General features: G+C 40.2%; 1 protein-coding gene and 1 pseudogene across 3 annotated transcripts in view; one reads left to right on the top strand and one right to left on the bottom strand.

The window, feature by feature from the left end:
- Window positions 1–424: 424 nt before the first annotated feature.
- Window positions 425–22,723, top strand: part of CANX (calnexin) — a 36,804-nt gene continuing 14,505 nt past the window's right edge. For 2 of the 3 annotated variants that reach the window (XM_063086145.1, XM_063086143.1), the window contains exons 1-4: window positions 425–586; window positions 20,485–20,658; window positions 20,950–21,023; window positions 21,490–21,548. In XM_063086145.1, the coding sequence (XP_062942215.1) occupies window positions 20,488–20,658; window positions 20,950–21,023; window positions 21,490–21,548 (304 nt within the window). In that variant the 5' untranslated portion in view covers window positions 425–586; window positions 20,485–20,487. Of the gene's footprint in view, window positions 587–19,963; window positions 20,065–20,484; window positions 20,659–20,949; window positions 21,024–21,489; window positions 21,549–22,723 lie in introns of all 3 variants that reach the window. The other variant, XM_063086144.1, reaches the window with a different exon arrangement.
- Window positions 16,623–17,258, bottom strand: LOC134369020 (large ribosomal subunit protein uL30m-like; annotated as a pseudogene).

The following is a 22,723-nucleotide window of genomic DNA, read 5'->3' on the forward strand; positions in this document are numbered from 1 at the left end:
GCCGGCTGCCATTCGGTCCCTCAGCGAAGGGTACAGATGCTCATCCACGTCCGCACTACAGGAACGAGACGGGTGGGGACCACAGAGATTGGGTTGAATCGCCGGGCGACCCTCTCACTAAACAACCAGGACAGACACGCACGGAAGGACCCGCCAAGTCCGCCCCGCCCCAGTACGCGCGCGTCGGGAGCTCCAGATCCACTGCGGCCCGCCCCCTTACGTGCCGTCCAATCAACAGCCACTTCCTGCCTCACTCTCGGCCAATCCTCACACTCCACGAAGAATAGCCCTAGGGGGCGTATGGGAAGGTGCACAGAGCGATGGCCGCGCCGACCAACCGAATCTCGGGGCTTGCGTGGGGGGGCGGGACTTGGCGCTGGTCCGGGCTATTCAGGAACGAGGGGCGGACGCAGGGCCGGGTTTCGTGTGGTGAGGCTTGCTCGCGAGGCAGCAGTAGCCGAGGCCTTTAGGTTTTGTGGCACGTGACGGTCGGGCCGTGTCCGCCGCTGTCTCCTCTGCATCGCGGGGCAAGGTGTGCGGGAGGAAGGAGGCGCGGGCACCGCCGGCGGTCCCCGGGAGGCTCGAGGTGAGACTGGAAGCTCGCGCTTCCTCGGGCCTGTGCGGACCCCGGGGGGCCTGGGAGTGCGCCGCCACGGTTGAGGGGTCGGGCGTGGCCCGAGGCCGAGGGGTCGGCCGGCTTTCGATGGCCCAGGCGTCGGTGGACGCGCCAGCCGTGAGGAGCGAGGCCCGAATCTGGGCCTCTTCGGTTGGGGAGCCAGGCCCAGGCTGCGCCGCCGGGCTCGGGAGGCGTGGCAGGTGCCCTAGAGCCTCCCTTGACCCCCGGGAAAGCTAACATAAGTATGGTTTTGCTTCTAGGGCTTTCTTAGGTAGGCCTCTCGCTGGCCGCCTAGGCGGGCAGCTGCTAAGTGGGCTGGAATAACCGGGTAAAGGTCTGGAATCGGATCCGGCCTAGTGGTAGAGAATATTTAGGGTTAGCGTTACATGTTCAGTGTTTTGAAATAAAACCCTAGAGCGAATACTGGACCCTAGCACCCTGAGGAGTGGGGACAACGCACAGTGGTTGAAAAACTTTAGTCTTAGTAGTTACAGCACCTATTCGGGGGCAAGGAGTAATCCAGTCGGAGATTCACAGGACGCTAAAAGCAGGAAAGCACTCGAAAGCTCTTCTAGTGTACCTCGTTTTATAGTGAAGGAAACAGGCCTAGAGGTATGAAATGACTGGCGCAAGGTCATACGATTAGTTTAATGGTCACGTCGGGGTCATAGTTGAGGGCTAGGTGGTTTTGGTGTAGTGGTTAAGGTTTGGTTCAAGTCCTTCATCGGCCATTTGTTGCTGTGTGTACTTGGGCAGTTTTCTTACCCTTTGTGCCCCATTTCTTGCCAAGTAATGGATATAATAATTCCCGATGGACTTGTGAAGATTAAATTAAATGTGTATGAAATGGGCCATGGAAGTCTGATACATAGTGACTGCTTGATCTTCCAGTAAATTATTATAATCTGAATGCCATTACTACACTACACTGACATCCTAGTCTTTGAATTGGTTAATTCCTGTTTCCCGGAACCCAAAGTCACATTTACGGCAGTGGGAGGAAGAAAATGAACTTTGTGGATTAACTGCTGGGCATGACACAAGTGATTGCTGGTTGAGGGAAGTTAAACTGAGGTGAACATTAAAAGCTTGAGAGGACAAAAGTAAACCGCAGTTAAGTCTCTTTACCTTTAATTGAGGAAATGGGAAGATTTTGCTTAATTTTTTTAATAAGTAGAGAGGTTTTTTTGAAGAATTGTGTTGATGTTTAAAATCATTTTGTGTCAAGATTTTTCCAGCAGTGTTTGAGGGTCATGAATGAGTCAACTGCCACGTTGAACATTTGCTGTAATTATGCTCAGAGCAGAGGTAAAGAACTGTGTGGGAGTTCTTCTTTGCACGAGCCAGGGTGTGCAAGCCAGGTAACTGGATCATGGGAAGGCTGGAGTGAACTGTGTATTGCAGTGAATGTCACACAACAAATTTTCTAACTTGTCTGAAAATGGGTGTCAGCATGCCCCTCACCCCCTTATTATCTTAACTCTACAGTTCAGTTAGCATGTTATCTTCCGAGGGCCACAAGGGTTAAATGACAGAAGTCTTGCAGCAGTGTTGGCAATCATACTATTGCATCCTTTTCCTTACAGAGTTCACTTTGCCCTGCAGGATAGCTTAAGGGGATGAAGCGGCAGTTGGTAAGCATAAATGCAGGCTCATGAGACTTGAATTCTGGGCCCAACATGGTAACTAACTTATATACCACTTTGGTTTCTACATCTTTAAAATGGGCATGAGAGTCTCCTGGATCCCTCACCTTTAGGGGTCAATTGAGTGGGGCACACACAATGTTGAACATAAATCTACTTTGAAAAGTGTAATGGATTGTACAAATAGAGTTGGTAGCTCATAATAACTCCTAAGAAATAATAAAAGTGCCTAAACATAGTTGTAAGCTATATTACTTACTGTAAAACTTATCAGGAAAGTACTGGTTGAATGCATTGTTACTGTAACAGATGTACTTTCATTTATTTCATTTTATTTTAGTGACTGTCTGGTATGAGGATCCAAACCCTTGACCTTGGTGTTGTAACACCACTCTCTAAACAACTGAGCTAATTGGCCAGCCCCAGATGTACTTTTATTTATTTTTTATTTTTTTATTTTTTAAAAGATGACTGGTAAGGGGATCTTAACCCTTGACTTGGTGTTGTCAGCACTACACTCTCCCAAGTGAGCTAACCGGCCATCCCTATATAGGGATCCGAACCTATGGCCTTGGTGTTATCAGGACCACACTCTCCCGAGTGAGCAACGGGCTGGCCCTCAGATGTTCTTTTAAATTAAGCTTAACTGTAAGTTGTATAAAGTATTAGATCTCTGGGTTTTTTTGTGAATTTAGAGAATCTTCGGCATATGTTTTGAGTATTCATGTCTTATTACTTGATAGGAAAAAAGAAAGTGCTATGGAAAAATCAATTCTAATGTTCCTGTCAATGAAAAAACAAAATCCAAAAATGTAAATAAGACAGTGTAGAGCTATTTAGAAATGGACGAGCATTTACAGTAAAGACCACTTTGAGTTTTATGTATTTTTTTCTATTTTAAGTATTTTTATTTTTTGACTGAATCAAAAGCTACAGATAGTAAAATGTGTGATTGGAATCAAATTTCTTTTAACTGGTTCCTTTCCATTCTTAAGACAGCATTTGCCTTAAAACTCAGTTTTGAGGGCTGGCCCGTGGCTCACTTGGGTGAGTGTGGTGCTGATAACACCAAGGCCATGGGTTCGGATCCCTATATAGGGATGGCCGGTTAGCTCACTTGGGAGAGTGTGGTGCTGACAACACCAAGCCAAGGGTTAAGATCCCCTTACCAGTCATCTTTAAAAAAAAAAAAGAAAGAAAAACTCAGTTTTGGAACCATTAAAATTTAACAAAAGGTGTTACTGAGCAATTAATAAAAATAGTAATAGTAAAAATCACTGCTGATGTTGAACACATGCTGTAAACCAGGCACTGTTATAAGTTCTTTATGTGCGTTTTATTTATACAACAATTCTAAGAGGTAAATATAGTTATTTTAGAGATGAAGAAACTGAGGCCCAGAGGTTAGTAATTCACCTAAGATGACAAGTTATTAAGTAGCTTACCAGGGATTGTGACTTGAGTTCCTGTCATAAACACTACTCTATGTCTCCAGCTGTAATCTTGGATAGATTATATAACTTCTTTTAGTTTCCTCACATATAATATGGGGATGATAGAACCTACTGATGTTCTTGTGGGGATTCTTAGACTGCCTAAGGTGTCTGAACCCACAAAAATTAAAACTTTATTTTATTTTATTTTTTAAAAGATGACTGGTAAGGGGATCTTAACCCTTGACTTGGTATTGTTAGCACCATGCTCTCCCAAGTGAGCTAACTGGCCATCCCTGTATAGGGATCCGAACCCATGGCCTTGGTGTTATCCGCACCACACTCACCCAAGTGAGCCACGGGCCGGCCCAAGAATTAAAACTTTAAAAGGGTATGTTACATGAATGGATAGCTTACTGGAGAGACTGCCTCATTTATGTTATTTTTTAAAAAACAACCAGGAACATTAGACTAGTTCACTTCTTCTTTTCCTCTTTCTAATTTCTCATGGATTAAAGGATTTAGAGTTGAAATTTTTTAACTCCTTTTAAGAAACAAAGGCTCACAAAGAAAAGCCCAGAACCAAGTGGCTTCACTGGTGAATTCTACCAAATACTCAGGGAAGAATTGACACTAATCCTTTACAAACTCTTGACAAAATAGGGATGGGGTGCTTCCCAATTCATTCTGTGAGGCTAATATTACCCTGATACCAAAACAAGATAAAGGCTTTACAAGGGAAGAAAACCATAGACCAATACCTTTTCTGAAAATAGATGCAAAAATCTTTAATAAAATGCTAGCAAACCGAATCCAGCAACATATAAAAAGGATTATGTACCATGGCCAACTGGGATTTATCCCAGGGATGCAAGTTGGTTCAAAAGGATGAAAACCCCATGCCATCTCAATAGATGCAGAAAAAATATGCATCTACTCATGATAAACACTCAGCAAACTAGGAGTAGAAAGGAACTTCCTTAACCTGATTGAGACAAAGAAATAATCTCCTTTCTTGAAAAGATAAAATATAAAAATGTAAATGAACTTGAAAATATTTTGAGCCCCATTTGTTTTAAAGATCTTTTTTCTGAATGGACCCTTATTGAGGATAAAGTTTCTGCCTTTGAGAAGTGATAAATTTAATGTGTTTTTAGTGCCCATTCCTAAAGTTGATCTAAATAATTGTCTGGATTTGCTGAAATTTGATGCAGAGTATGTTTGCTTCTATTAAAAAGTAGAATATTTATGTTCATTCGAAGTGTATAGTAAAATAATATGGACTGAATTTTTTTTTTTAAAGGATGTTTGCTTAAAAGAGAATTGTAATTAACCAAAAATTTAGGAGAATTCATAAGGAAAAGTAATTGTTTGGTGATGAAGCAGGAAAAAAATAGCAAACAAACATGGGAGTTTCCATATCCAAATACTAAAATTGTATGTATAGTATTGCAAGAATAGTTAAAGAAGAAATCACATAATATAATTGGAGGAAAGTGAGTTTTTCTTGTTACATAAAATCATCCAGCTTTTATATATAATCAGGCATATTGGACCTTTTGGTCAAGTATGAGAATTTAAAATTTGTTCATTATGGTTGTACAAATTGTTTTTCAAAGAACAAAACATTTGAGTATGCCTGTGAAGTACTGGGCTCTGGTAGACTTTGTATTACCTTTCTATATTTTCACAGCAAGCCTTTGAGCCAATAGTACTACTACCCACATCTGTCTTGGAAGTTAAAGAAGCTGACCAAGGCCACATGGGGCAGCAGAAAGACTGGAACCTACGTTTCTCTGTCTTGACAGGTTATTCCATCACATATATTATGCTGCCTCTTGTAAAAGAAATTAATTTTCTGAATCATCAGTTTTAAAATAAGAAACTTCCATCTCTGGGATTTAAAATAAATTCACTCTTCTAAAAGTTAGGAGTGGACCGAAATACTAAATTTTAGTGGATTAGGTACTCTCGAAGATTCCTTCTGGTCCCGAGAATTTGAGAGCTTTTTTTTTTTTTTTTTGCTCAGACTTTGGGAAATAGGGAAGCAAACCAGAAATCTGTGTTATAAATGTGCACGTGTTTTCACTACTAATTTCTTGGCTTTGTTTATATTTGTCCACATTTGTATCTATGATCCCAGAGGATAGAGATTCTTTTACCTGGGAACAGATAGATAATTATATTTGATTGCCAAAAACAAAACTGTTCTTAATTGGAAGGAAGGGAGAAAGACTTTACCTCATCAAGCTCAATGTTCTTCTTTTTTTTTTTTTTCTTTTTCTGTTTCCTTAGTTTTTCATTTTTTTTCTTTTCTTTTCTTTCTTTTTTTCTAAAAGATGACTGGTAAGGGGATCTTAACTCTTGATTTGGTGTTGTCAGCACCATGCTCACCCAGTGAGCTAACTGGCCATCCCTATATGGGATCCAAACCCGTGGCCTTGGAGTTATCAGTACCACACTCTCCCGAGTGAGCCACGGGCCGGCCCCCTTAGTTTTTCATTTTTTAAGCTCAATTTTCTAATCCTGATCACATTTCTGAGTCTTCCTTTAAGTTTTGTGCTTGAGAGGACCAGGTCAATTTAAAGCTGGTTTCTAGGCAACTTTGATCAAATTTAAAGAACCATCTTCATTGATCCAATAATACGTTTTTTTTTTTTAAACTTAATTTTGAAGTAATTATAGGTTCCTTGTACCCATTATCCAGCTTCTCCTAGTGGTGACATCTTACATAACTATAGTACATCATCAAAACCAAGAACTTGACACTGGTACAATCTACAGACCATATTCAGATTTGACCACCTTTTACATGTACTTAAACAGGTACTAACGTATGTGTAGAGTTTTGTGCAATTTTGTCATGTTGATAATTGATTTTTGAAAATTATCCTTTTTGGCTTTTTTTTTTTTTGGCGGCTAGTCAGTATAGGGATTGAACCCAGGACCTTGGTGTTATTAGCACTATGCTGTAATCAACTGAGCTAACTGCCCAACCCAACATTGTTTCTTGTAGAAGGAAAATACTAGCAAGAATCTTAAGTAGTACTAGCAAACTTGTGTGCCTTTTTGCAAGTTAGATAAAAGGTAAGTTGTAGTATTATGAGTTTATTTAACTAAAAATTCCTAAAAAACTTTTGGGGAGGGTGATGGCTGGCAGGTATGGGGATCTGAACCCATGACCTTGGTGTTATAACACTGTGCTCTAACCAATCCCCCCAAAACTTGATTAGAACTAATACTACAGTTTATTCATAAATTCTGAAAACATGGGCAAGAAAATACATGATGTCATCAATGTCACTTTAATCTGTTTAAAAAAATTTTGTTTCCAGACTTTGTGGACATCCTATATACATAAAGCTGAAGGTCAGAAACCAATTTCTCCGTCTCTCTCGCTTTTTTTTTTTTAAAGTGCTTGATATCTAGTTGGCACCCAGGGAATTGAAGCTATCACCAAACCTTCATTTAATGTCTACTATACAGGCTCTCTACAAAACAGCAGATACATTTTTTTCTTTAACCCCTTTGTAGCAGAATTCTTGCTGTCCAAGCTTGTGACTGCTGGCAGAGTCTTGGATTTGACTATTCGGCTTTTATCAAAAGCCCTGTTGAGAGATTTATTGATTGATTTCAAGGATGTACAGTCTCATTTCTCTAGAACCTAAATATTTTAAGTTCTACCTTTATATCAAGTTCTGGATCATAAATCAGAATTTGGACCATATAGTGTTGGCCCCAATAATATTGGTCTTACTGACTTATTCTTTGCTTACATCAAGGGATATCGTAAGACAAAGCCACACAAAACTCACATTTGTGTATAATTTAAGGCTATTTTTCAGAGAAGTTGTCAACTTATATTTTCATGTTTTTTTTTTTTTTGTCCTTTTCGTGACCGGCACTCAGCCAGTGAGTGCACCGGCCAGTCCTATATAGGATCCGAACCCACGGCGGGAGCGTCGCAGCGCTCCCAGCGCCGCACTCTACCAAGTGCGCCACGGGCTCGGCCCATATTTTCATGTTTGAAAATGTGAAATGTTTGAAACATGAAACATTTTCATGTTTGTAGTTTTGATTTTTAGTTGCTGGCTCTTCTGAAGGTCCATTCCTGTGTGATTTGTAATTTTGCCAAGACAGGAATTTTACAACTGTAAGACAGATGTTTAGCACTTATGACTAGTAGCCTAGTTATGAGTTATACAGCCACCCAGCAATTACATCCTCGCTCAAAGGGGCTATGCTGTAGAGTTTGAGGTAGCAGTCTTACAATGATAAAAATTACAAGTGTGTGTGTGTGAGTGTGTGAGAGAGTGAGTGAGAGACAAAGCGTGAGAACGTGAGTGCGAGTGCAAGAGTAAATGCGAGAGCATGCGTGCCAGTAAGTAAAGTACTCTAGGAGAGTAAGGGCTGGTCAGTTAGCTCAGCGCGGTGTTATAACACCAAGGTCAAGGGTTCGGATCTCCATACCAGCCAGTTTGAGGGAGACTGCAGTGATGACATTCAGGAACGCGTGAAACCTTGCCTGAGAAGAGCTATTCTATCTTAGCGAGCACAAACTGTTAAGTAGAATCGTAGGAAGTGTGTTTCTTTACTACAGGAAAATGTTAATTGTTTTAAAGTTAATTTCTTTTCTTCCTGAGCATTCCAGATCTAGGGGCCACTTGTTTTGTGGCTTTGGGGCAGAAGAAGACTGTGCTGTTTGGTTTTTAAAAGCGTTGATTTGTTTTTGAGCTACTTGATATATATTTTCCATTCTATAATCTTAGAAACAGTGGATGACAACAGATAAAAGGATGCTGTCTACTTAGGAATCTGTAAGTGTAAAGACAAATGAAGACTTAAAATGGAAAAAAAAAAAAAAACTTACGAAAGACATTAAAATTGCGAAAGATCATTTTGTGTCAAGGCAAAAGAAATATAGAAGTAGCAAATAAAGTGTACTGTATTGGGAGTCAGGAACCATGGCTTCTGATCCTGATTCTGCCAATAGCTGTGTGATTTTTGACAAGTTACCCTCTGGACCTCAGTTTCTCCTCAAAAAGAAGAGTTACATTAGATTCCTGTAGTCTTATTTCAGCACTAGGATGTGGGGGTGGGGATCAACCATTTGAGGCATAATAGTGGTACACCCTTTATTTATTTATTTATTTGTTTGTTTGTTTGTTATGAATATTCATGGGATACAAAGCTGACTGTCACCGTTTTATTTTTTAAAACAAACTTTATTTTTAATTTTTGGCAGTTGGCCAGTGTGGGGATCCATACCTGTGACCTTGGTGTTACCAGCAGTATGCTCTCTTAAGTGAGCTAACAGGCCAGCCCACCAAACTTTATTTTTTTAGAACACTTATAGATTTACAGAAAAACAGCAAAGATAGAACCCCACGGAGGGTTCCCATATACCCCCACACCTAGTTTCCCTGTTATTAACAACTTACATTAGTATGGTACATTTGTTGTAGTTAATGAACAGATATTGGTACCAGTATTGATACTATTTATAATTAAATTCCATACTTAATTCACATTTTCTTTGTTTTTCCCACTGTCCTTTTCTGTTCCAGGGTACACATTACGTTTAGTCATCATGTCATCTTAGACTCCTCTGGCTGTGGCAGTTTTTCAGACTTTCCTTATTTTTGATGGCCTTGATATTTTTGAGGACTTATTGGTCAGGTATTAGATTGGGGACATGGGTTTTTGGGAGGAATACCACAGGGGTTAAGGTATACCATCTTCATCACACTGTGTCAAGGGTATATACTGTCAGCATGACCTACCACTGTTAATGTTGACCTGGCTGAGGTAGTGTTTGCCAGGTTTCTCCACTATAAAGTTACTCTCTTTTCCCCCCTTTCCATACTGTACTCTGGAAGTATGTCACTATGTGTAGCCCACAGGTAAAGAATGGGGAGTTATGCTCTACCTCCTCAATGCCAAGAATCTACTACATAAATTACTTGGAATTTTGCATGGGAAATTCGTCTCTCCTCCCCAATGTAGTTATATACTCAGTCATATATTTGTATCAGTACAGACTCATAGGTATTTATTTTTTATACTTTGGATTATAATCCAGTGCCAGTCACTTACCTGGTTGCTCAGATTGTTTCAGCTTCGGCCATTGAGAGCTCTTTCAGTAGGCTCTTGTATTCCTTTGATATATCCCCATGATTGCGGGGCCTTCCTTCCTTTCTCCCTCCCTCCCTCCCCTCCCCTCCCCTCCCCTCCTCTCCTCTCCTTCCTTCCTTTCTTTCTTTTTCTTTCTGTCTTTTTTTCTGTCTTACTGTCTCTTTCTGTCTCTCTCTCTTCTTTCTTGTTTATTTACTTTTAGCGCTTATTTACTCTCTGGCACTACAAGGTTCTCCAGGCTTGTCTTGTATATTTCCTGCCCCAGTCCTAGAATCAGCCATTTCTCCAAGGAGCCTTGTTTACTATAATGAGAGAATGATATTAGAAGCTTAGATCCTGGTACTAGGTATGTTCATTGCTACTGAAGTGTAGTTTTCTTCTAGCTGACAGCAAAGAAATATATGTGTGTATCCTAACTAGTATATATGTACGTATCTATGAATATTGGTACATGTAACCCTCTATATATTAAGCTAAATATGAGTTCATACTCCTGTCCCCAATTCTCTTCTGTTAATAACATGGATTCCTCTAGCCTCCTCCCCTTGCTTATCTGTAAATTCCTACTTTGATAGTGAAAAAGTGGCTCCCACCGTCCATCATCCATTTACTTAATTGTTCAATTAAAATATACATGTATAGTAGTAAAAGAATTGTTAATCTGTATGCCCATGGGAAACAACTTTATTAACTAGAACAGTGCTTTTGTACACTCTAGTTTTGCAGACTCTTTTCCAGTTACTTAGATGAGTATCTTTTCCCTCCACTCCCTTTACTGAATATTTCCTAGATTTGTAATACAGTTAGATTGTTTTGTCACATTCATGTGATGCTATCCTTGTATCACATGACCTCCTAAATGATTTTTTAAAAGTTTCCATACACTCTTTGCTGTAAAGTTTTATGGGTTTTGACAAATGCATAGTCATGTATCCATAATTATAGTATCATTAAGAATAGTTTCGCTGCCTAAAAAAATCCCCTGTGCTTCACCTGTTCCACATGACTCCCTCCCCCAAATCTCTGGTTAACACCTGATTTTTTTTTTTAAACTGTCTCCATAGTTTTGCCTTTTTCAAAATGTCATATAATTGGAATTATATAGCTTGTCACTTTTTCAGAGTGGCTTCTTACACTTAGCAATATACATTTAAGATTCTTCCATCCTTGTCGCTTTGTGGCTTGATAGCTCATTTCTTTTAATTGCTTAACAATTAAATATTCCATTGTATGGATGTGTTACAGTTCATTGTTTATCCATTCACCTATTGATGGACGTTTTGGTTGCTTCCAGTTTTGGGCAATTACGAATGAAGGTGCTATGAACATGTGTGTGCCGGTTTTTGTGTAAGTTCAAATCAGTTGGGTACCTAGGAGCACGATTGCTAAATCATGGTAAGACTATGTTTAAGCTTTATAAGAAGTTGCCAAACTGTCTTCCAAAGGGGCTGTACCATTTTGTATTTTCACCAGCAGTCAATGAGAATTCCTGTCGCTTCACATCCTTGCGAGTGTTTTGTATTTTAGCCATTCCGATAGGTGATAGTTGTATCAAATTGTTTTAATTTGTAGTTCCCTAATGACAGATGATGTCAAGCATCTTTTCCTATGCTTATTTGCCACCAATATCTTTTTTGGTGAGATTTCTGTTCAGATCTTTTGCCTAGTTTTTAATTGGGTTGCTAGTTTTCTTATTGTTGAGTTTGAGTTCTTTGTATACTTTGAAACAAGACCTTTACCAGATATCTGTTTTGCAAATATTTCCTCCTAGTCTTTGACTTGTCTTTTGTTTTTTTACAGAATTTAGTTTTAATTTTCACAAAATTTAGTTTTAATTTTAACAAAATTAGTTTTTAATTTTAATAAAGTCCAACTTGCCAATTTTTTCTTTCATGTACTGTTTTTGCTGTTGTATGTAAAACTCATGGTCAAACCCAAGATTTCCTAAATTTTCTGTTTTCTTCTAGAAAGCATAACAGTGCCACATTCTTTTTATATACCCACTCAGTTGGTGAATATAAGTGCTACCTTTTGGACTTTGTTTGATATAAGGAGGGAGTGCGAGTAGGGGAAATGAGGGGTGTTTGGTTTCTTGGTAATGTCCGATTTTTATTAATCAAATAGAGAATTAAGATAAAAAATATTTTGGGCCGAGCCCGTGGCGCACTCGGGAGTATGCGGCGCTGGGAGCGCAGCGACGCTCCCGCCGCGGGTTCGGATCCTATATAGGACTGACCGGTGCACTCACTGGCTGAGTACCGGTCACGAAAAAGACAATAAATAAATAAATAAATAAATAAAATATTTAAAAAAAAAAAAAAAGATAAAAAATATATTGTCATTAATTGTTTGCAAATGTGGACAGATGTCTAACAAAACTTGAAAAATTTAAGTGAGGGCCGACCCCGTGGCGCACTCGGGAGAGTGCAGCGCTGGGAGCGCAGCAGTGCTCCCGCCGCAGGTTCTGGTCCTATGTAGGGATGGCCGGTGCGCTCACTGGCTGAGCGTGGTACGGCCGGTCACAAAAAGACAAAAAAAAAAAAAAAAATTTAAGTGAGCTTAATAGTGGCTCTTAGAACTATAGTAGACCTATTGATTGTAGCATTTTCTTGGGAGTGTTGGCAAATTACTGTTGTTAAAACAGCATGCAATAAAGCTAGCAATGGCTAAGGCTCCTAAGTGCACAGCCATGAGAACTGACTTGTCACTGGTTCCTCACAATCTTCACAACCCTCTGGATAATGTGAACATAACAGATGAGTACCCCCACATGAGAGCCCCGATGCACCTCTCACCTGAAAACCAGGTTCTGCAACACTAGGTGTGGGGGACGTGGTGGTGGAAGAGAAATGCATTCCCTAAAGTTTGCTAGAGACTTCTGCCTTGTTCTTCACAGAGCAGGTAGCCTTCTGCTACCTGAAGAGCACTTTTCCTTTCTTTGGGGGCATTCTACCTCCCCCATGTGGATTCCTTCTTTCCCCTAGCCTCAGCATCCCCTGGGAACTTGTTAGAAATGTAAAATTCTAGCCAACCTGGCCCGGCCTGGCCCAGCCCAGCCCAGCCCAGCCCAGCCCACAACCTAATCAGAAACTCAGGATGAGGCCCAGCAATCTTTTAACAAGCCTTCCAGGTAATGCTGATGCAAGCTCAAGTTTGAGAAGCACTGCCCTACTTCATTATACTTAAAAACCTAAAGGCAATTGTCTTAGTATGCTAGGGCTGCGTTAGCAATACCACTGCCTGGGTGACTTAAAAAACAGATTTATTTTCTCTCTTACGTTCAAGATTAAGATGCCATCAGGGTTGGTTTCTGGTGAGGTCTCTCTTCCTGACTTGCCCTGATTTGCAGATAGATAGCCACCTTTTCCCTGTGTCCTCATGTGGTTTTTCCTATGAGCATACATACTTCTGGTGCTTCTTCCTCTTATGTGGGCACCAATACTTTGAGACCCTTATGACCTTATTTAAAAACCTTAATTACCTCTTTAAAGGCCCTATCTCCAAATATAGTCACATTGGGGGTTAGGGCTTTAACATATGAATTTGGTGGGGGGGAGGGGGAACGCAGTTCAGTTTATAACAACAATATGTTAACAAATTAAAAATTATTGAGGAAAAAATCAGTCCTACCTTTTATAAAGGTAAGTAGTTAAGCCCATTGGACCATCTATCTATTCCCCTTTTCCTTGAGTAACTGTTCTAACACTAATACATAGTTCTAATTAATCCATTGGTTTTATGCTTTACTACTAGTCTTGACTACATTTTGTTTTACTTTTAAAAAGTTGCAACCATGGTAACCATATATTTTAGCTATGTTTTGCTCTGCTTTAGTTTTTGTAGCCTATTCTTGGGACTGCAACCATCATTTATAGCATTGTTTCTGAGAGCTTGGGAGTTGTGTAGAGTTGATTTAGATAAAAAGTATTAAGTTAACTTGTTTAGTTTTAGAGAATCTCTTATAGTTGTAAATCAAGTAAAGCAATATTGCTGTGCTTTTATTTTATTGTATATTATTTTGTATTGTATATTCTTGCATATTATTTTGATCATAGAGGATAAAGGTTTTTCCAATGAATAAGTGTATAAGAAACCATTAGAATGTTAACATTGAGATTGTCATCTAAAAACTAATATCAGTATAGGAAAGATTATGAATGATTTTATTTAGCACTTTATTTGCTACATTGTCTAAATCCTAAGTAAGCTAAGCATTTTAGGAATCTAGTGAATTATACCTTTTGTGAATACAGTCCCAAGATGCCTAAATAAGAGAAATACCACCAAATCTGATACTTGAAAATCTAATTTTGTGTTGTTACTCACTTAATTTTTTTATTGAATCGTAATTGATTATATACATTTTGGGGGTTCAATGTTGATGTATGATGATCAAATCAGTATTATTAGCATATATATTATTACAAATCATACTTCTTCTTTATGCCCTTTATCCAATCTCTCCCCATTCCCCTTTCCCTCTCTCCTCCCACCTCTGATAACCCTAGATTTCTTGTCTCCTTCTGAAAAAGTAATGGTTACTCTGTTGATTTGTGGCCTAGATGATCTCTTCAGTGCTGAGAGAGGTGTGTTCAGGTCCCCCACTATTATTGTAGAGCAGATGCTTCTTCTGTCACTCTGAAATGGGCTTTGTGGAGAGAGACATCCTCCTCTTTTCTTTGGTCTCTGCTGGTGACTCCTTGTGTCAATGCGCTCGAGTGGCTGACAGGCCATTTGCATGGTGGTTGTGGTGTCTAGCTGCTTTAGTGGCAGCTGTGGCTATTGTGGTGGCTGTAGTGGGCCACCCACATGGTAGTGGGAAGTGGTGTTTTTGGCATGCTCCTTGCCTGGTTGCAGGAGGAGGAGTTGGTCCCTGCCTCCATCTGTTTTTAAGTTCCTAGTTGTTGTTGCAGAGCAGTTGGGTGGGAGGGGGAGAAGGGAAGGTAGAAGGAAAGGAAATATGGTGGGAGAAGGAGGAAGGAGGGGGAGTGTGGTTGAGGCCCATGGCACTGCCCTCATTCCTGCAGGGGGAGACCAGGGGGCTTCCAGTGGTGGCTTGGTCATTGATGGGCTGAATGCAGATGTCAGGTGGGTGTGGCTGAAGCCCTTGGCCCCCACTGCTCTGGCTTGGGAGCCTGGGAAGCTTCCTGCACAGCTCGGTTGTTGATGGTCATCGATGGTCGATGGTCATCGATCGTTGGTTGTTGCTGGGCTGATTGTGGGTGTTGGGGAGCATGGCTGAGGCCACCAGCTGTTCCCCCTCCCTGGCTTGGGGGCCCAGGGGGCTTCTATTCCTTCTAAGTTTTATAGGTGTTCTTTGCTGGTTTTAGACCTTAGTTTGTCTCTGTTTTTTGAGTACTTTGTTTTTCCTTTCAGTTCTCTGTTGGATTATTTGCTGTTTCCACTCCTTAAACTCTCCACTGGAACTAATTTGTTGTCTTTTTGCTTACTTCTAAAATAAGGGAACTTCCTGTGGGGACCAGCACTTGAGCCTTGTGATTGAGCTAAATTGCTGCTTTGCTGCTGATTCCCTGGGGAAGGCTTTTTGTGCAGCTCAGGTTTTAATGGTTGACTTTGTAGATACTTTTGGGTCTCTGAGATCCCAGTACACCTGGGTCGTATAGAAACTCTGGTCTGGATTTGAGTCTTTTCAGCAAACTGCTCCCCCTGCAGTTCTCTATTCCTGACTGGTCTACACAGAGTGGTCCTGCGCTGATTGAGGGGCAGATCGGCTGTCCGTGCTGTGCCCCGATGTTCCCCTGGAGGACCCATCTCCCACACTGCCCGCACTCCAAACACTTCCCATGGGATGGGCCAGGTGCCGGACCCTTGCGATGATTCAGTGGCCTCTGAGCAGGTTCTTTTTTCAGTTGTCTGTGGCTCGTCACTCCTGTGTGAGTCCATGGGAACCCTGTTAGTGGTCCTTTTGGCCTGGGGACCGCCAAGACCCTCTTCTCTCCTGCTACCTCCAAGCAATTTCATTGGAAGGGCACAGCTATGGCTTTTGCCAGCTTCTGCTCTGTGCACTCAGCAGCTCCAGCCTTGAAGCAGCCAGGGCTTGAAATAGTAGGAGTGGTTCGTTCTTTCTCTCATTGTGGCTTCTCTTGCCTTCATGCACTCCATAGGTCTCTCCTCTTCTTCCCTTGAGCTCTAGTGGCCCCAGCTTGGCTGTTGTTGCATTTTAAGAGTTGTAAAATAGGGGCCGGCCCATGGTTCACTTGGGAGAGTGTGGTGCTGATAACAACAAGGCCACGGGTTTGGATCTCTATATAGGGGTGGCTGGTTAGCTCACTTGAGAGAGCGTGGTGCTGACAACACCAAGTCAAGGGTTAAGATCCACTTACTGGTCATTAAAAAAAAAAATTGTAAATTGGTTTCTTTGTGGGAGAGAGTGATGCTGGGGACCATCTGTTCCTCCATCTTGACCAGAGTTACTCACTTTAAATGATTATAGAGTTTATAAAGAATTGGGGGTTCAGCATTAGAATAAGTTGATTTACATCTTTTTCTTGAAATTTAACTGGTCAAAATGGCAGCCATGGTTGTGAATTGGTGCTATTTACTTCAGTTTCTTTTTCTTACTTTTTTTGACTGCCTGAAAAATAAAGGTCTCCATTGTAAACAAGAGACCAATAATTAAGCTCAGCTTTCTTTTCCTTTCTTTTCTTGTTCTTTTTTAAAATCTTTTTTTTAAATTGTGGTAAAAAACACATCATACAATTTACTACCTTAATCATTTTTTTTAAAAAAGTAAAAACAATGTACACTTTTTAATCTGAAGTTGCTCTGCCATCAGGACTCAATGGCCTCTTGTTCCCCACGTTTCAGATGCCACTGCACTACTAATTCCCCAGTGTTCTTGAGGCGCATGCTAGACATGTCCTCCTCTGTTGGAAGTCCTTGTGGCAACTTCAGGGGCTTGATTCTTATCAAATGTTTAACCACTTTCAGTTTTGTGTTCACTGAAGGGATATTCTTGTGAGCTTGAGGGGTATTTCTAATCCAAGCATCTTTACTGTATCTTTTCCCCAATATGGATGTCTTTTTGTATTTTTTATTCTGGTAACAATATGCAATTTATGTGGGTGCTGTGTGTCCCTACCATATTTTTCACGATCTGCAGGTGAAGCCGGAAACACTTTTTTTTTTTTTTTGTCTTTTTTGTGACCGGCACTCAGCCAGTGAGTGCACCGGCCATCCCTATATAGGATCCGAACCCCGTGGCAGGAGCGTCACTGCGCTCCCAGCGCCACACTCTCCCGAGTGCGCCACGGGCTCGGCCCAAGCCGGAAACACTTTATCTGAAATTCTTGACATGGTAAATTTGTGATGAATCCAATCAGTACAAATGGGCGACTCCACACTTTTTGTCACAGTCTGTAGTCTGCCTGGGGTCCTCTGAACTACTGAATGCAAAACCCCTGCCATAAGTGTAGTGATTGTTCTCTTTAGAAGACATGTATCCCAACCGTCTACTTAAAGCAGCATCTTCCCTGTAGTAGGCACTCAATATATTTTTGCTGAATGAATAAAGTTTAATTTACACACTTCACAGGGTTCAGCTCCCCATACCAGCACCTGCTAGATGTTCAGCCTGAACTTATCTTAACCATTTTTAAATGTACAGTTTTGTAGTTTTAAGCATATCTACATTGTTGTGAAGCAGATCTTCACAACTTTTTCATCTTGCAGAGTTGAAACTCTGTACCCCTTAAACAACAACTCTCTTTTGCTCCCTCCCCCTAGCCTTTGGAACCCACAATTCTGCTTTCTATATCTCTGAATTTGACTACTTTAGATACCTCATGTAGTGGAATCATACAGTATTTGTCTTTTTGTTTGATTGTTTTTTGGTAGCTAGCCAGTAAGGGGATGTGAATCCTCGACCCTGGTATTATAACACCATGCTCTAAGCACCCGAGCTAACCGGCCAGTCCAGTACTTGTTTTGGGGGGGACTGGCTATTTTACTTAGCATAATGTCTTCAAGATTCATCTATGTTATAGCATGTGACAGGATTTCCTTCCTTTTTCAAGGTTGGGTGGTATTCCTTTGTATGTATATACCACATTTTGTTTATTCATCCATTGATGGACATTTGGGTTGTTTCCACCTCTTGTCTGTTGTGAGTAGTGCTGCTATGAACATGGGAGTGCAAATATCTCTTTGAAACTTCTGCTTTCAATTATTTTGGATATGCACCCAGAGGTGGGGTTGCTGGATCATATGATAGTTGTTTTCCATAACTGTTGCACCATTTTACAATCCCATCAACAGTGCACAAGGGTTACAACTCCTCCATCCTTGTCCACACTGTTGGATATTGTTGTATGATAGTTTGATTATATTTTTAGTAAAAACTTCATAAGAACATTTTTAAAACGTTTTCTAACTTCAGTGTTCTTGTTACAATGTCTTTATCATAGTGATTTTTTTTTTTTTTTTTAGCTAAAACCTTCAGCTCATGTCTTTATTTAAGAGCATGGAAAGGAATTATAGTCACCCTGGGGACAAAACAACCCAGTGGGCAAAAGTGGGCTGTGGCAGTGGGGAGAAAGGTGAGCAGAATCTCTAGAATTTGTCATAAAGAAAAAATTAAGGAAAACAATAGTTGTGTTCATTTTAGTTTTTTTAGTGGCATGTTAAGGGAGCAGAAGGGGAAAGTGAATAATGAACCATGGTGTATATGAGGGAAGTGAGAAATGTCTTGACTAGAGTGAGTGGAAGATTCTTCAGAATACCATGTAGAACAACATGAGGGAGAGGGCTCTGATCGCTAGCCAGAGGACTTAGGCATTTTTGCACACATGGACTTATGAAAGAATTTTTGGGTGATAAGTCTGTTATCTGGGTATAGGATGGCTTCAAAGAAGATGGAGAAACTGGAGGCCATAGTAATACAAGGTACCAGCAAGTATCCTGCTGTTGGTAATGGAGAAGAACGAAAGACTAGTGTTGATTGGGAGACTTGCGTGGACAGAGGAAGAAAGGATGCTGTGTGTGCATGTGTGTGTACACTTCTAATTGTATATTTTCTTCTTTCTTTTTTTTTTTATTGATTTTTGCCATGCACTGATTATTCTTTTTTTAAAAAATTTTATTTTGTCGATATGCAATGTGGCTGATTATTGTGGCCCATTACCAAAACCTCCCTCCCTCCCTCCTTCTCCCCCCTCCCAATTTTTTTTTTTTTTTTTTTTAAATAAAGATGACTGGTAAGGGGATCTTAACCCTTGACTTGGTGTCAGCACTGTGCTCTCCCAAGTGAGCTAACTGGCCATCCCTATATAGGGATCTGAACCCTTGGCCTTGGTGTTATCAGCACCGCACTCTCCCAGGTGAGCCACAGGCTGGCCCCTAGTTGTATATTTTCTACTATTTTTTCCCCCTAATCTCTTGGCTCTATCTTCTCGGGCTCAAAAACAAAAATCTGCCTACTGCCAAATCATTTAGTGCATCCTGTGGCTCAGTTTTTCTTTTTCTTTTTTTTTTCTGGTGGCTGGCTGGTATGGGGATACAAACCCTCAACTTTGATGTTATCAGCCCCACACTCTACTGAGTAAGCTACTGGCCAGATCTTCAGTTTTTATTTCTTTAGATATGTGGTCCTTGGAAACAGGGCCCACTACCATCCATGACAGTCTAATGTAATACACAAGGCACTTACTACTTAGAAAATAAGAGGTAAAAGTAGCTAGTCCTTGGTTTTATGTTTTTGTTGAGTCTTAAAACATTAATTTGAAAACATGTCTACATTTGATGATTGTTTTAGTTCATTTCTGTTGATTATAATGTAATACCTGAAACTGGGTTATTTATAAAGAAATGAAATTTATTTCTTACCATTTGGAGGCTGGGAAGTCCAAGGTTCAGGGAAAACATCTGGTGACTACTTCTTCTTGGTGGTGACTCTCCAGTGATACAGGGTGTCACATGTCAAGAATGGGCTGAGTGAGAGAGCTAACCTTCTCATTCACTCTCTTTATAAAGCCATCAGAACCATGCCCATGATAACTCATTACTTCATGAATGGATTAATCCATTCACAAGGGCACAGTCCTAACATCCAATCACCTCAAGGCCCCATCTTTCAAATACCGTAATTGGATTTTACCCTTTTAACACTGTTACAGTGGAGCTCAAGTTACCAACCATGAACACTTGGGGGACACATTTGACCCATCACAACAATATTTGAACAGCAGCAGTATCCATGTTAAGTCTTTAATGTGAGGTGAGTTATCTGTTATCATTTCATTGTAACATTTTAATCAGTATATGTGGTAAATTAGTATGTGGAAGGGCTTTTTTCTATTGTAAAGCACTTCACAAATGCAAGAGGTTAGTTGGAAATGGTTGTATTTGAATATCCTAGATCTGTGTAGCTAATATGATATTCTTATATGGGGACAATTGTGTGTGTATGAGTTTTATTTAGAAATTTTCTGAAGTTGAATTAACTAACTGGTTTTAGGAACACCCCTTAATCTCTTGGCTCACTTTCCTTATCTATAAAATAAATACAGTAAAGATCCATTTTTTTAAATCTCTAATTTGAAAGGCTTAAATTTAAACATGAGAGTGGTTAGTGGTCTTTATGAAATTTAAAATAGGAGGCAACGCATTTAACTTATTTTACTCTTTTTCCACGTAGATCATGGAAGGGAAGTGGTTACTGTGTATGATACTGGTCGTTGGAACTGCTCTTGTTCAGGCTCATGATGGACATGACGATGATATGTTTGATCTTGAGGATGCCCTTGATGATGTTATTGAAGAGGTAGAAGACTCAAAACCAGATACCAGCACTCCTACTCCGTCTCCAAAGGTTTGAAGTGGTCTTTGAATCTGTTCCTTTTACCTCTTGAAATAATAAAATTATGAAGACAAATTTGGATTCTTTTCAAAGGGAAAGCAAAGTTTGCTAAAATATTTATTGATCTCTTTATTATATCTTGCCAAAAGTCATTTGTACAGATTGAATTCAAGACCAGTTGTGAAATTTTTGTAATAATTGAAAGCAAACCAAGAGAATAAATTCTACCAAGACAGGCATGTTGACTAAGAAAAGAATGTTGTTGAAAATTTAATTCTTAATTCATTTTTATATTTAAAACAGGTCACCTACAAAGCTCCAGTTCCAACAGGGGAAGTGTATTTTGCTGATTCCTTTGACAGAGGAACTCTGTCAGGGTACGTGTTTCCTCAGGGAAAAAATCTTAGAGGCAAACATCATGTAAATAAGGTGGAATAGTGGATTTCTTTTTGGATAGCATTTTATCTAGTAAAATGTGTAACTTTTATATTTCCTTTGTTCATGTCCACTTAGGAAAATACTCTTTTGGAACTTGTTGTTCATGCTTCCATTCCTTTCCCTTCCCCAAGCCACCTTATATTTTGTTCTTTGGTTGAGAAAAAAACTTTTTCTTGAGTCTTTAAAAAAAAAAAAAGTAGAATTATCTCATGTGTTTGGTACTTTTTCTTATAGGTTTGTGAGTTCAGTACAATGTATTATCTGTCACTACTCTGTGACAGGTTTAAAAGTTGGAAGTAGAGCTAAGAAGAGCAGGATAGATCCTGCTTTTATGAGCATTTTTTGTTTCTCTTCACAGGTCAACTGTCATTTGAATCTTAATTTGGGGGTTTGTCTTAATTACAGGTGGATTTTATCTAAAGCTAAGAAAGATGACACTGATGATGAAATTGCCAAATATGATGGTGAGAATTCCATTTGGTTTAAATATGATAGCAGATTGAGGTTTGACATGTTGTCTCCATGGCATCTCTCTCTTAAGACTAGTTTAAAAGAAGATCTGAGTTTTAAAATTTTCCTTGGAAGTTTTGTCCTCTTTGTTGCCTTATTTAATAGAATTAGATCAGTTTAATTACCTGTACTGCTGAATGTTGAAAACAGAAGGCCCTTTTTATTTTTTATTTTTTGACCGGTAAGGGGATTGCAACCCTCGGCTTGGTGTCATCCGCACCATACTCAGCCAGTTAGCACACTGGCCATCCCTATATAGGATCTGAACCTGCAGCCTTGGTGCTGCACCTCTCCCGAGTGAGCCCGGGGCCAGCTCAGAAGGTCCTTTTTATTTATTTATTTATTTATTTACTTTTTACCTTTTTTTTTTTTTTTTTTTTTTTTTTTTTTTTTTTTTTTAAAAGATGACCGGTAAGGGGATCTTAACCCTTGACTTGGTGTTGTCAGCACCACGCTCAGCCAGTGAGCGAACCGGCCATCCATATATGGGATCCGAACCCGAGGCCTTGGTGTTATCAGCACCGCACTCTCCCGAGTGAGCCACGGGCCGGCCCAACTTTTTACCTTTTTTTAAAAAAATTATTTTATTTATTGAATCAAAATTGATTATATATATTTTGGGGGTTGAACATTGAGATATGTTGATTAAATCAGTATTACTAGCATATATATTGTTACAAATCATAATTATTCTCTATGTCCCTCGTCCAACCTCTCCCCTTCCCCCATTCCCTCCCCCTCCACCCTCTAATTGCCTAGATTTCTTCTCTCCTGAAAGAATAATGGTTACTCTGTTAACTTGTTACCTAGATGACCTGTCCAATGCTGAGAGATGTGATCAGGTCCCCCAATATTATCATAGAGCAGATGCTTCTTCTGTCACTCTGAAATGGGTTTTGTGGAAAGAGACATCCTCTTCTTTTCTTTGTCTCTGCTGGTGACTCTTATGTGAATGCACTCCAGTGGTTGGCGGACCATCTACATGGTGGTTGTGGCGTCTAGCTGCTTTTGCAGCAGCCATGGTTATTGTGGTGACTGTGGTGGGCCACCCACGTGGGGGTGCTGTTTTTGGCATGCTCCTTGGCACTGGCGGTATGCCTGGTTATGGGGTGTGTTTGGTCCCCTTCTC

This window comes from Cynocephalus volans, chromosome 2, assembly GCF_027409185.1.
Source record: "Cynocephalus volans isolate mCynVol1 chromosome 2, mCynVol1.pri, whole genome shotgun sequence".
In the NCBI taxonomy this organism is placed as follows: Eukaryota; Metazoa; Chordata; class Mammalia; order Dermoptera; family Cynocephalidae; genus Cynocephalus; species Cynocephalus volans.